Source organism: Gekko japonicus, unplaced genomic scaffold (assembly GCF_001447785.1).
Source record: "Gekko japonicus isolate JY-2015 unplaced genomic scaffold, Gekko_japonicus_V1.1 scaffold5, whole genome shotgun sequence".
In the NCBI taxonomy this organism is placed as follows: Eukaryota; Metazoa; Chordata; class Lepidosauria; order Squamata; family Gekkonidae; genus Gekko; species Gekko japonicus.
In genome coordinates, this window is record NW_015168652.1 from 1,840,444 (window position 1) to 1,853,088 (window position 12,645).

The 12,645-nt window shown below is 45.5% G+C and overlaps 1 protein-coding gene across 1 annotated transcript in view; it reads left to right on the forward strand.

Annotated features, from left to right (window-relative positions):
- RELN (reelin) overlaps positions 1 to 12,645 on the forward strand; it is a 585,476-nt gene that overhangs the window by 479,752 nt on the left and 93,079 nt on the right. Inside the window, exons 36-41 of the mRNA XM_015415052.1 lie at positions 5,185 to 5,325; positions 5,439 to 5,616; positions 6,737 to 6,821; positions 9,467 to 9,649; positions 11,581 to 11,752; positions 11,847 to 11,949. Coding sequence (XP_015270538.1) covers positions 5,185 to 5,325; positions 5,439 to 5,616; positions 6,737 to 6,821; positions 9,467 to 9,649; positions 11,581 to 11,752; positions 11,847 to 11,949 — 862 coding nt within the window. The remainder of the gene's footprint in view (positions 1 to 5,184; positions 5,326 to 5,438; positions 5,617 to 6,736; positions 6,822 to 9,466; positions 9,650 to 11,580; positions 11,753 to 11,846; positions 11,950 to 12,645) is intronic.

Sequence of the window (12,645 nt, forward strand, 5' to 3'; positions counted from 1 at the left end):
CTTCCTGTCATATTTGCTACATTTAATGACTTCTAGAACTATAAATTTAAAGTAATCATATCTATGTCCTTTGGAAACAAAATGGTCTATGAGGGGAGCTTCCAAATGTGCATGTTTAATTTTGGATTTATATTCTAATATGCGAGTTTTAATCGCTCTCATTGATTCTCCAATATACCTCAACCCACAAGGACAGACCACCATGTAGATTGTGTGCTTGGTTGCACATGAGGAATAGCTATTAAGCACTAACCTAAAATTAATATCAGAAAATTCAATGTATTTAGTCTCCCAACTTAATGGACATGCTGCACATCTAAGGCATCTAAAATGTCCTTTAGGACTATTTTCAATATTAACATCCACCTTTAGGTCTGCATGGACCAACAAATCCTTCATGGTGGGAGTTCTTCTGAATCCTATAAAGGGTTTGTTGTTACATCCTGGCATATCACTTAACACGTGCCAATGTTTAAGGACAACCTTCTTGATGGAATATGCCAATGAAGTGTAGTCAATAGGCCTACTTATGTTCTGGCAAGATAGCATGTGTGTTTCAGTAGAGATTCTCACACAACGGGCAACGGACTGTTACGATTAATTGCCCGTTGTGTGAGAATCTCTACTGTTTTCTCCATGTCATGGATTAAGATAAGAACCTTTTGATATTGTAACTCTTGTATAAAGGAAAGATTGCTGTCTGAGAATAAGGAATGACACCATTGATTTGTTGATCTTGGATGAAGGCTCTACGAAATGGAAGTTTTACTCTGGAGAATTTCGTCATCATGGCTCTGTGAGGACTTCTTCTTTGTCTGTATATCTAAAAAATATATACGGACTTTGGTTATTCACTATCATATGGAAATTTAAGATTTTGTGATATTATATAGCAGCATTTTTGTACAGTTTCCTTTGTGTCTTGTGCTTGTTGGCTGTCAGATCATGACAATTCCAAAGCTCCGGCAGCTGGTCTTTGGTAATTGGAACTGTGTAAAACAATCTCAACAGAGTGGAATAATTTAGGCAGAATATAGCAATGTGGGGAAAGGGAATAAAATTTTAAAATTGGCAAATTTTAAAAATTAAAATAAATTATATCAATCAGATACTAGGGAGACCTCTTGACTTGGACCGGCTATTACTTATTTATCTGCCTACAAGACCATTTCGAAGGCCTTTTCTGCAGTTATTGAGTCATTAATGAGTCCATGACAACTCTCCTCAGATTCTGATTCTTGTGATGTTAGTAAATCATTTTTAGGCTTCGGTCACACGAGCAGTTTGCCGCGATATAGTAGCGGATTTAAAGAGCATGATCAAACAACATCTACCTTCCATGCCCCAGTCATTGGCACCCCGTGTTGCCCTGCTTTGAAAGCAGAGTAATCAGGCACTGGGGAAAGTCTGGCATTAAGAGATCCTAGAGCTTCCACCCTGCATTTCCCGATGTCTGAATTCCCCTGTTGCGAAGTCAAGCCATTTGGGAAATCTGAACCTTCCCTTCCATTTCTGCCTCCTTTGGTTGTTGTAGGGTTGTGGGGGGGGGGGTTGGATCAGGTAGCTACGTGCGTAAAGGAGAACTATTGCCCCTGGTGTTGTCAATCACCGAGTCCAGGTAGTCATTCTGTATTGGGAGTCCCCAGGGGAGTTGTTTTCGAGCGACATATCCCCCCCACCCCTCTCTTTTGTTTCTGTGTCAGAGTGTGAGAGCATACCATGATTGACACAAGGGTAAATGAACTGACATCAATGGGGCTATTCTTAAGTAAATCTGCACTTTATCTCCCCATGTATTCCACAGAAGAGAGGTGAAGGGAAGGGGGCTGAGAGGGGCCGAAGTACTTGGCAGAGAGATTGTGGAGCTGTCAAAAAGGAGCCAGAGCTTCAGATAGACACTTATGCACATGGGTGAAAGACCAAGAAAAAAAAAAGAATGCTGCAACATTCTGAACAATGGGTCATGGGGTGAGCACATAGTTAAGCCGGTTCAGGGTGGGATTTCTGATCAAAACTTCCCACAACTATTTAAACAGCCACACATAAAGGCGCAGCCAGATTGTGCCAAGCCTCCAGTGTGACCACAGCCTTATATAACTATAATGATGTTACAAGAAACACAAGTTTTACTGCCCAGAAGAGCAATCCCTATTGCATTCCCCCTTCTTTGCCCATAGGTATGAGAAGTAACATTGCCATGTCAATTATTTCCCTGCCCCCATATCTCATTGTTGATGGTCAGCTCTGGTGTGTGTGTGGGGGGGGGGAAGCCTGTAGTAATCTCACATGTTTCCATAACTACAGGAGGAGGAACTCAGACATGGGATTACAGTAAACAGTGGCTAATCAAAATTTGTTGTCCATTTCCACTCTCAGGAAGCAAAATGAGCTACTGGCTAGGATCTAGAGAAACACAAGGAGAGTTCCACTTTTGAAGTGGGGCTTCTCTACCTTTCTCTTTCAGCTGAATCCTCCTGTGGCTCACAATGAACTGCTCTTGAGCATCAGTTGATTCTTGGGAATAACATGAGAGGTGACATGGGACTGCAGATGGAAGGGGAGAATCTGCAGAAGGTTCAGAGCAATGTTCCCTCTAAGCTGTGGAGTCCTGTGAGCAAAAATTCTACTTTGTGAGCTACTGGCATTAAAGTTGTGAGCGAGCCATTTGGCTACTGCATAAATCAGTTTGCTCTGGAGCCCTCCTTCCTGAGCGAAGACAAAAATCTGTGAGCTGGAGGCTAGAAAACTGTGAGCTAGCTCACACTAACTCAGCTTAGAGGGAACACTGGTTCAGAGTCCCCTTTGTGGGTGCAGAAATGCATTCCACTTGTGTAAACAGGAGTTTGGACTGAAATCCATTGATTCTAATATTGCTATTAGGCATGCTGTGAACTTTGACATAAACATGATTGCCAGGCAAATTTAACTTGCTCAGACTCCAGAGGTTAAAAGAGACATGAGCTCCTTGGAACACTTTCCCTATGAGGAAAGGTTAAAGCGCTTAGGGCTCTTTAGCTTGGAGAAAAGACGACTGAGGGGTGACATGATCGAGGTTTATAAGATTATGCATGGGAAAGAGCAGGTAAAGAAAGAGGTACTTTTCTCCCTTTCTCACAATACAAGAACTCGTGGGCACTCGATGAAACTGCAGAGCGGTCGGGTTAGAACGGATAAAAGGAAGTACTTCTTCACCCAAAGAGTGATTAACACATGGAATTCACTGCCACAGGAAGTGGTGGGTGCTACAAGCATGGACGGCTTCAAAAGGGGATTAGATAAGCATATGGAGCAGAGGTCCATCAGTGGCTATTAGCCACCAGGTATAGCTAGGGGCTCTGGGGCAAGTGATGCTCTGTCTTCTTGGTGCTTGGGGGGGGGGTCAACAGTGGGAGGGCTTCTAATGTCCTGGCCCCACTGCTGGACCTCCTGATGGCACTGGTATTTCTGGCCACTGTGTGACACAGAGTGTTGGACTGGATGGGCCTTTGGCCTGATCCAACATTGGCGTCTCTTATGTTCTTATGTTCCTGCTTCATTAGGTGTTGCTTGGCAAGGTTCATTTTAAACATAGCACAGTGCTGAGCAGCTCAGAGCCTGTACAGTAGCCACTGGTGATGCAGGCCCAGGTCACTGCAGCTTGTGGCTGCCAAGAACTAAATTACTTAAGTTAATGAAACAAAGGAATGTATCCCTGAGATTATGGCTATATCACTAAATTGACCAACTTGTAAAAAGCACAGCTTCACTTGCTGTTCATCCTGTGTTCATGCCTGCGCAGTCAGACACCAAAGGCACAGAGAAACACCTAAGTAGTAAATGTCACCTAAAAGAAACTCAAATAGATTATTATTTTTTTGCTATGTGCCTTTTAAAAATTGGAGGCATTGGCAGACAGTCAGCAGAGGGTAGTGGCTGCAAGAAAGAACTGTATTGATGTGAGAAAGCACTGTAATTCTGCTACTTCTTATCCAGATTTCCTCAAATACAACAGATGTTTAGTTACTGGTGAGCAGGACATGAATTGAACCGGTTGGTGATCCGGCATGTCTAATGGTTGTTTCTTTTTCCTCAGCTCCACTGTGTTAAATGATTGAAACTTTTGAACCATAAATCCGGCCTGTTAAGTCATCAGCCATATAAAATCAATCACAGAGAAAGCACTCCTATGATCAAATGAGTCTAGCTATTCTACATGCTGAAGAACAAAAGGAGAAATCCTACACATTTTCCACAGTTATTTTTATCTGTACAGAATTTATTTGTAGTGCCATTCAAATTTTGCTTGGGGGAAAAAAAGTGCTTTCCCTGATCTCTCCTTTTTTAAAAAAAGCCCCCAAACTATGGAAGCAATCCTAAGGTGGTCTTCTCAGAAGTCCTATTTTAATCAATCGGACTAAACCAAAGAAAATGTTCTTAGGACTGCAGGCTAGATACCCAAATGCCAAACTGTTGAGGGCTGTATTTTTTTTAACTTTAAAATGGGACCTAGGAGCTCTTTAAAGGGAACCTTCTGAAAGATAGGTTCTGAAAGGGGAGAAGAATCAGATTCAAGTTCACTGAGACTATTTTTTCTTTTCTGGGACTGTAAAAGCAAAACAGGTTATCAAGCCGTTGTGGGCATGGAAAATAGTATCAGTTTCAGGCAGACAATTCACATGATAAGTTTGCTGCATGTTAATTACCTCCCTATTGCACATGGTCATGCACAACCATAAGTGTGCTCAAAAACCATGTTATGTTAGATGTACTTGTATGTGATGGACATTTTAGAATGTAATTTTTTAAAATTTGGTTCAAGGCTTTCCTCATGGTTCAAAGATTCAGCTATCACATAATAATAGCACTCACCATATACATGATTACGTTAATTCACCATGTAGTAATACAAAAGTTTCCAAACATTAGACTGCCACAAATTGGGAATGGAGTACTTTATTAGAGCCTCACATGTTTACTTTCTCAGTGTGTATCTGAAACAGGTATAAACAGAATCGGGGACAGATGACCATTTGTTTTGTGCTTTTACTTACAATCTAAAAGAATCAAAAGCAGATCACATTTTAATTACACATTTGATCTTCTGAATATAAGTACAATGATTTTCTTTTCTGTACATAATAATACTATAATACCATATAATTACTGTAATGTACTGAATTATTCCATTCATTCCTGTTTTCTCAGCTCTCCTAGGACACGATTCCGATGGATCCAACATGATTATACTCCCGGTGGAGGCACATGGGCTATTGATAATGTAATCCTGGCCACTGGATGCCCATGGATGTGCTCTGGCCATGGAATCTGTGATGCTGGCCGCTGTGTGTAAGGAGACAAGTATTGCATTTGTCTAGTTAGTGATATGTCTTATTAGTGTATCTCAGTAGTCCAGAGAGATAATGCTCCCTTCATATGCACTCTCCACAATTTATTGTCAGGTGTGACAGAGGCTTTGGGGGCCCCTACTGTGTGCCTACTTCTCCTCTCCCTTCTGTGCTGAAAGACGACTTCAATGGTAATCTGCATCCCGATATTTGGCCAGAGGTCTATGGAGCCGAGAGAGGGAATTTGAATGGTGACACTATCAAATCTGGAACAGCTCTTATCTTTAAAGGGGTTAGACATTATTCATATCCAACAATTTAATTACATGTACACTGGTTTTTTTTAAAAAAAATCTTTTAATTGTTCTCTGGTTATTTCCTGCAACTCCTTTTTCACTGCATTCTCCACATTCACTTTGGTCCCCCTCCCCCCCTCTCCCTCTCCCTCTCTCTTCAAATCTACTGCCAGGACATTTCGAGATCCATAGCCATTGGTATCACCTGCCACCTGCCACCAGGACATATCAAAATGTGCTCAATTGAGGCTGTCTCAAGAGGGAGCTGTACCATCTCTATTTTCTTAGGCAGAAGCAGACACCATTCCATATGAATGCATTTGTCACATGAAAACATATGACAATGCAGAGAGAAAACCTCCTCTGATGTGAATTTTTTACACAGAGCAGGACTTTCATGCAGGGCCACTTTCAAACAGACCAAGTAAGAACTGACATAGTCCAATCCCTTTGCGTGGACTTTTCTGCCTCCAGAATGTTAAGTGTGTTTGAATCTGTTCTTAATTTCTTCTTCTGACTTCCTCTCCCATTTCATGTCTTAAACAAATTTCTTGCCCTCCCATCTAAAATTCTTCAATAACTTTGTCCAGTCAGCCTTCCTTCTTCATTTTAAATTGTACATTCTTGCAGCCCTTTCACCTTTGGTTGTATCCAAGTTAAATTGGCAGTTTTCACTGATTCCTCCTTCCTGCTGCACTCAGTTAACTCAATGGGATTTACTTCTGAGTAAACATGATTATGATCTCCAGATCAGACTGTACAGCTTGTGAATTGCTAAGTCAAATGCAGCCATCAGTTATATATGGTGATCCACTAAAACCCCCGGTTTTCCTCTTTGACTGGGGTTGTAAACACGGGTTCAGTGGCCAAACCACTGCAGACTCCATCATACATCGATTGACTGAGTTTGACTTGGCAAATCACAGATTCAGAAGGCTTGCTCTGAATTAACATGTATACAAAATATCAACATCTGCATTCCATAAAGAAATCATCTCTCATGGTGCTTATACATGTCTTTACAGTAGCAACTTGGAACTATTAAGCAAGATTGAATAGAAATGCTCAGTTTATTTTGAGGGAAATAATTACACTGTATCTATTCTGGATTTTCAGGAAGGGCTGAGAATGCTTGTTTCAAGGGACTTAGACTGTACCAATACAATGTACATCCAATTTTCATTCAAATTTTTAGCCAAAGGTAAGGTGAATGTATCTATTTACTTAAGCAATTCTGCTTTCCCACTGTAATATATAGAGTAAAATAATCTATGCTGTTCAGCAAAATGGGATTGCTCCAGACTGTTAGCAGTTTTGAGCCTGAAAATGCAGTACCCAATGTTATATTGTCACAGAATGTCTGAAAATACAATTACTGCAGCTCTTGTACCTCCACAAGTACCTGCAGCCATTAATAACATCCAAAATGTCACTGTAGAGATGAGATTAATTCTGCTGACTGATTTCCTGGTTCTTTTTCATTGGCTCAAAGAGCCCTGCATGAGGTGTCAAGATTATATTACTAAATATGTCCTAACTTTGCTAATATAAACAGTTTCTATTGATCTGTCCTCAGACCTTATATAGAATTTGTGAAGTGTTGCCAGATTGTAAATACGAAATGAAGAATATCCATAATTTTGAGATTTGACCTGAATATTTGAACTAATATTTCATATTATGTCTGTAAACTATATTTGGGGAAAATGTTGGTCCTTCTTAAAAATCAAAAAAATTGCACAGTGAGCTCCCTCCCATGTTATTGCTATATTTCCACCACCCTGCGAAAGAGAGGTAAACTATTTCTGTACATTCAATGAGATTATAGATGCTTAGGACCACACTGGACAATATGTGTGACCCAAGTCAGGTTGGGGGTTCCCTAACCTGACTCACAGTCCCACAAACCATCAAGCCTTCCTCCCATGCTGTTTTTCTAAGTTGAAACAGCCATGAGGGCAGAGGGCATTTGCCCTGCTGTGGGGCACTGCATGCTGTGGAGTCCCACAGTGGGTTGAACAGAGCACCACCACAGCTGTTTTGGCTCAGGAAATGGCCCAGGAGGGAATGCTGAAACCCTTCTTCCTCCCATGCAGCACTCCCATACCAAATTGGGCCCTGGGGCTCTTGGGAATGTTAGTTCCCCATTGTTATGTGTGACTCAAGTTGGGTCAGGGAACCAGGGCCAGCTCCAGGTTTGTTTGTTTTTTTGCACACTAGGCGAGGCTACCTTCTGCCCAGCCCCGTAGCTAGGGAATTCTTTGGGAGGGGGCCTGGGGCGGCGCCAGCTAATTAAATGGAAGTACAGTGCAGGTGGTAAGTTGGAGCACTTTGGGGGCAGCCCAGGAGGGAGGGGGCCCAGAAGAAACACTAGAGGGCCAGGCCCCGTGGCCCCCATGTTAGCTACGGGCCGGCTTCTGCCCCCCCCCCCGGTGCGCCCACCAGTTTTCAAACATAAATGCATTTTAGGAAGAACCTTTTAGGGGTTCGAAAGCCCACAATCCCAGTGTCTTTGCTCCTGATCTGGTTATACAGTAACAATTAGCACAGTAATAAAATCAATAAACATAAAAAACACCAATGAATCAATAACAGGGCCATTAACAAAGCCAGGAGTTCCTGGCTTCCTCCAGTGTCTGGAGTCTAAATAGGGTTGCCAATTCTGAGTTAGAAAATTCCTGGGGACTAGGGGGGGCGGAGTCTGGTGAAGGCAGAGTTTGGGGAGGAGGCAGCTTAGCCGAGTCCAATGCATGCTTTTCCTCAAGGGGACCTGATCTCTGTAATGCCGGGGGGGGAGGTCTCCAGGTCCCACCTGCAGGCTGGCAACCCTAAGCCCTCCATTCTGGAAAGCTGCTCCTTGGCCATGGGGAGCCGCCAGCGCCTGTTGCATATGCCCGACCCGGCCTTCGCCACCTCTGTCCCAGTTCCTGCTTTAAGGCCGGGGGTCAGTCCGGCAATCCCGCCTGGCCTGGCTTGGGGCCCTGCTTGGAGGCTGGCCAGCGGGACTGGCTCTGGCGGGACCCTGGAGGGGCAGGGGAGGGGCGGCCACCAGGTAGGGCTGGCTCGGGCAGGTGGAGGGAGGTGGTGCAGGTAGAGCCTGTGGTGGCGGGCAGAGTGCAGGTGCCCTGGGTCCCACCAGCCAGCAGAAGAAGGCGGCAGGGCGGTGAAGGCAGGTGCGCCAGGAGTCCCCCCCCCGCTGGCTCCCCAGAGGCACAGGGCGAGAGGGGGGCGGCCTGCAATTGTGAAGTGAAGTGCCCCCGCTGGCAGCCACAGGCAGGGCCGGCTCCAGGCTGCTCCCCATCGCACCTTCAGCTTCTCTTGGGCAAGTGGGTCACCCTCCCGGAAAGGCAGGTGGTGGCCCGCGATTTACTACCCTGTTTAGGCAAGGGTGGGGTGCGGCAGCAGGCCGGGGGGTGCCCCCTCTTAAGTGGCCGCTCTAGGCCGCTGCCTAAAAATTGTCTATGAAGGGCTGGCCCTGCAGGGAACCCTCGAACCTGTCACAGATATCATCTAGTTTGGCCCTTAGTCACTGGCTGGTGGGTGCTCAGCTCAAAAGATGAAGGGAGAACCCTAGCAGCAGTATTCTCCAGGCTTCTGTGTTTTCATAACAGCTCAAACACTGGTTAGGGGATCTTGCAGTACTGCAGTATGTGTTTATATCAGGTGTTGTCCTTTTTGTTTAATCTCTATGAGTTCTTTGGCAAATCAGCAAAATGACTACTTCTCTGCCAAGCTATTTGTTTCTGTGCTTCTCATTAAGAGCTCTGCCACCACAGTAAGCCGCCTAAGCATTCATCCTCCCAGTGACTGTTTCTGTGCTATTATGGTGTGTTCCGTTTGTTCTAGGTACACCAGAGAGGTCTCATTCCATTCTTCTTCAGTACTCCATCAGTGGTGGCATCACTTGGCATCTGATAGATGAGTTTTACTTTACGCAAACAACTGATGTTCTCTTCATTAACATCCCACTGCCATACACAGCACGAATCAACGCTACACGGTTCAGACTCTGGCAGCCTTACAACAATGGTAACAAGGCATCCAAAGCTACAGATGTTCTCTAAAACTAGAGCTGAAAATGCTTGCTTTGGCTTAGCAGCAATAAGACTGAGAATTCTGTAACACTTCACATCTTCACAATTTTTAATGATGCCATGCTAAGTTTCACCTTGTGTACTAAAAACACATACACAGACCCAAAGGGTGCACTTACAAACAGAAGTTTACTGTTTGATGGGCAAAATAAAGTCAGGAAAAATAGGGCACATAGTATAAGAGCCCGTTTGCATTTTGATATAGCTTTGGGACGAAGCACTCATCCCTAATGTTAACTAACTATAATAGACAAGTGGGGGGTCCATGAGACCTGGGGGGGATCCCATCTCCCTCACCCCACTCTCTCGCTGAGCCTGGCATGGCCCATGGGTTCTTTGGCAGCCACCGCCAGGTCATGTGTGGAGCCCTGGGCTATTCAGCAGCTGCTGCCAGGCCTGGTTTGGCCCCTGGATTCTCCCTGGGTTGCATCGCTGCTGGGCCCAGTATGGAGTCCTGGGCTGCAGGGCTGCTATTGCAGGGCCTGGCACGGCCCCTGGGCTCTCCAGCAGCTGCCATCGGGCCTGGCACAGTCCTGCTCTCCCCTAGGGCTCTCCCTGGGGTGCACTTCCAATGGCAGCATGCCCAATGTGGCTCCCAGGTTTCAGCGATGGCATGCCCAGAATGTCTCCCAGGTTGCACAGCAGCCATCAGGCCCAGCGCAGAGCCCTGGGATGTTGTACTGCTGGATCGAGCGCAGCTCTTGGGCTTCATGGCCACTGCTGTACTCAGAGCAGAGCCCCTAGCTGTGCAGCCATTGACCACAGGAGGTAAGTGTGTTCCCTGAGCTTGCACAGAGAACACTGATTTACTTGGGGGGGTTTAAATTACCCCATGTATTTTTTTATTTTTTTTTCTGCAAACCTGGGGTGTGCCACAAGTTTGCAGAACAATCTGTTTAGCCTCCACATGGCCCCAATCTGCGGATTTAGTGATCTACAGATGGGGGCCACAGGTGGTTAATAATATATAGACAAGGGAAGGCCTCTGAAACTCATGGGAGGATCCAATCTCCCCCCCCCCCATTGATGAGGCCTCTTGTCCAGGCCTCATCTTGGATCCCGGCCGCAGTGGCAGGGGTGTCTATGAGCTGCTCCAAGCCCAGAGCAACTCTCAGTACCCACTGCTGCCATGGCAGGGCCCAGAGTGGCTCCCAGCAACCACCAGTGCTGCAGCCGAGCAGGTTCTGTCATGTGCTGCAGCACCATGTGGGCCTAGAGCAGCTCCCAGCATCTGCTGCCACTGCCATCAGACTCAGTGGGGCTGTTGGCCTCCTCCACCACTGTGGCTGGGCCTGGTGCAGCTGCCGGCCTCCTCCACTGTTGCAGCCAGGCCCAGTGTGGCTACCAGCCTCCTTTGGTACTGCAACTGGCTCAGCGCAGCTGCTAGCCTCCTCCGTCGTGGCTGTTGGCCTCCTCCACTGCAGCTGCTGACCTCCACCGCCAGGCTGGGCTGGAGCGGCTCCTTCTTCGCTCAGCCAGGCTCAACAGGTTCCTGGGCTGTGCAGCTGATGTTGCTGTGCCCAGCACGGAGTCCTAGGCTGTGCAGCCACCACCACTGGACCCAGTGCCACCGCTGTTGACTGCCAAAGGGAAGTATGCAGGTGCAGAGAACGCTGTTTTACTTGGGGGGGGGAGATTTACCCCCCCCCATGTTTTTTAAAACATTTCAGATTTTACTGCACACCTGGAAAGTCCTCCAACTGTGCAGGAAGATCTGCTTAGCCTTTGAGTGGCCCAGATCTGCAGCTTTAGCTGTCCGTAGCTGAGGGCCATGGGTGGCTAATAGCATATAGATAGGTATTTTGTTCTGCATTCTTTTCTGGCATCTAAACTGAGAGTCATGAATTCATTTCTTTTTTCCCTTAGGTAAGAAAGAAGAAATCTGGATTCTAGACAATTTCATTATTGATGGAAACAACCTGAAGAATCCTGTTATCCTTTTGGATACGTTTGACTTTGGACCAAGGGAGGACAACTGGTTTTTCTACCCTGGTGGGAACATTGGGCTTTATTGTCCATACTCTTCAAAAGGAGCGCCGTGCGTATTACAATATAAGAAGTGTTGTAGAAATAAAAGGGTAACAATAATAGAATCATTTATTCATGAAGCATTACTTTTGTTTCTCTAATAGGGAAGAAGATTCTGCTATGGTATTTGTTTCAAATGAAGTTGGGGAACATTCGATTACAACAAGGGATCTGATTGTGAATGAGAACACCATAATCCAGTTTGAGGTATTTACCTTCATGTTCTTCTGTTCTTAATTGTGGAACATTAAATCTAGCCTGGTATGTTACTGCCTGCTTGGCATTTTTAAAGATAGGAAACAAATCTCTGTCATTGAGATGCTACTGAATTTCTAGGATTAGTCCAATCCATGAAGAATTAGAAAACTGATTAATACTAGAAACTCAGTAGTTTATACAAGGGGGACCTACAAGGATTTGTGGGAGAGGGGAAATTGTATTTCCGCCCTTACCACTACTCTAGTTCCCCCCCAACATTACCACCACTGCCGCTGGTTTTAACCTCCAGGTTGGTAAAACCCAAAGTCAGGGGTGTCAAACATGTGGCCTGCGGGCCAGAACTGCCCCCTGCAGGGCTCCTATCTGGCCTGCAAGCAACTTGCTCTTGTCTGCTTCCTACTTTCTGTTCCTGTTTCCTTGTTCCTGCATTGCAGCTTGCTTTTGCCCAAGCCTTCCTTCCCTCAATTGGCTGAGGGCTCCTCCCCCTCGTCCCCCTCCCTTTCCAGTTCTAACAGGTGTGTGTGGGGGGAGAAACCTAACAGCACAGCTTGCCATTTTTATTAGTGGAAAGGAACAAGAGTCCAGTAGCACATTAACAACTAGCAAAATTTGTGGCAGGGCATGAGCTTTCATGAGTCACTGCTCACTTCTTCAGATACAGCTAGAATGTGAGTCCATCTGTCC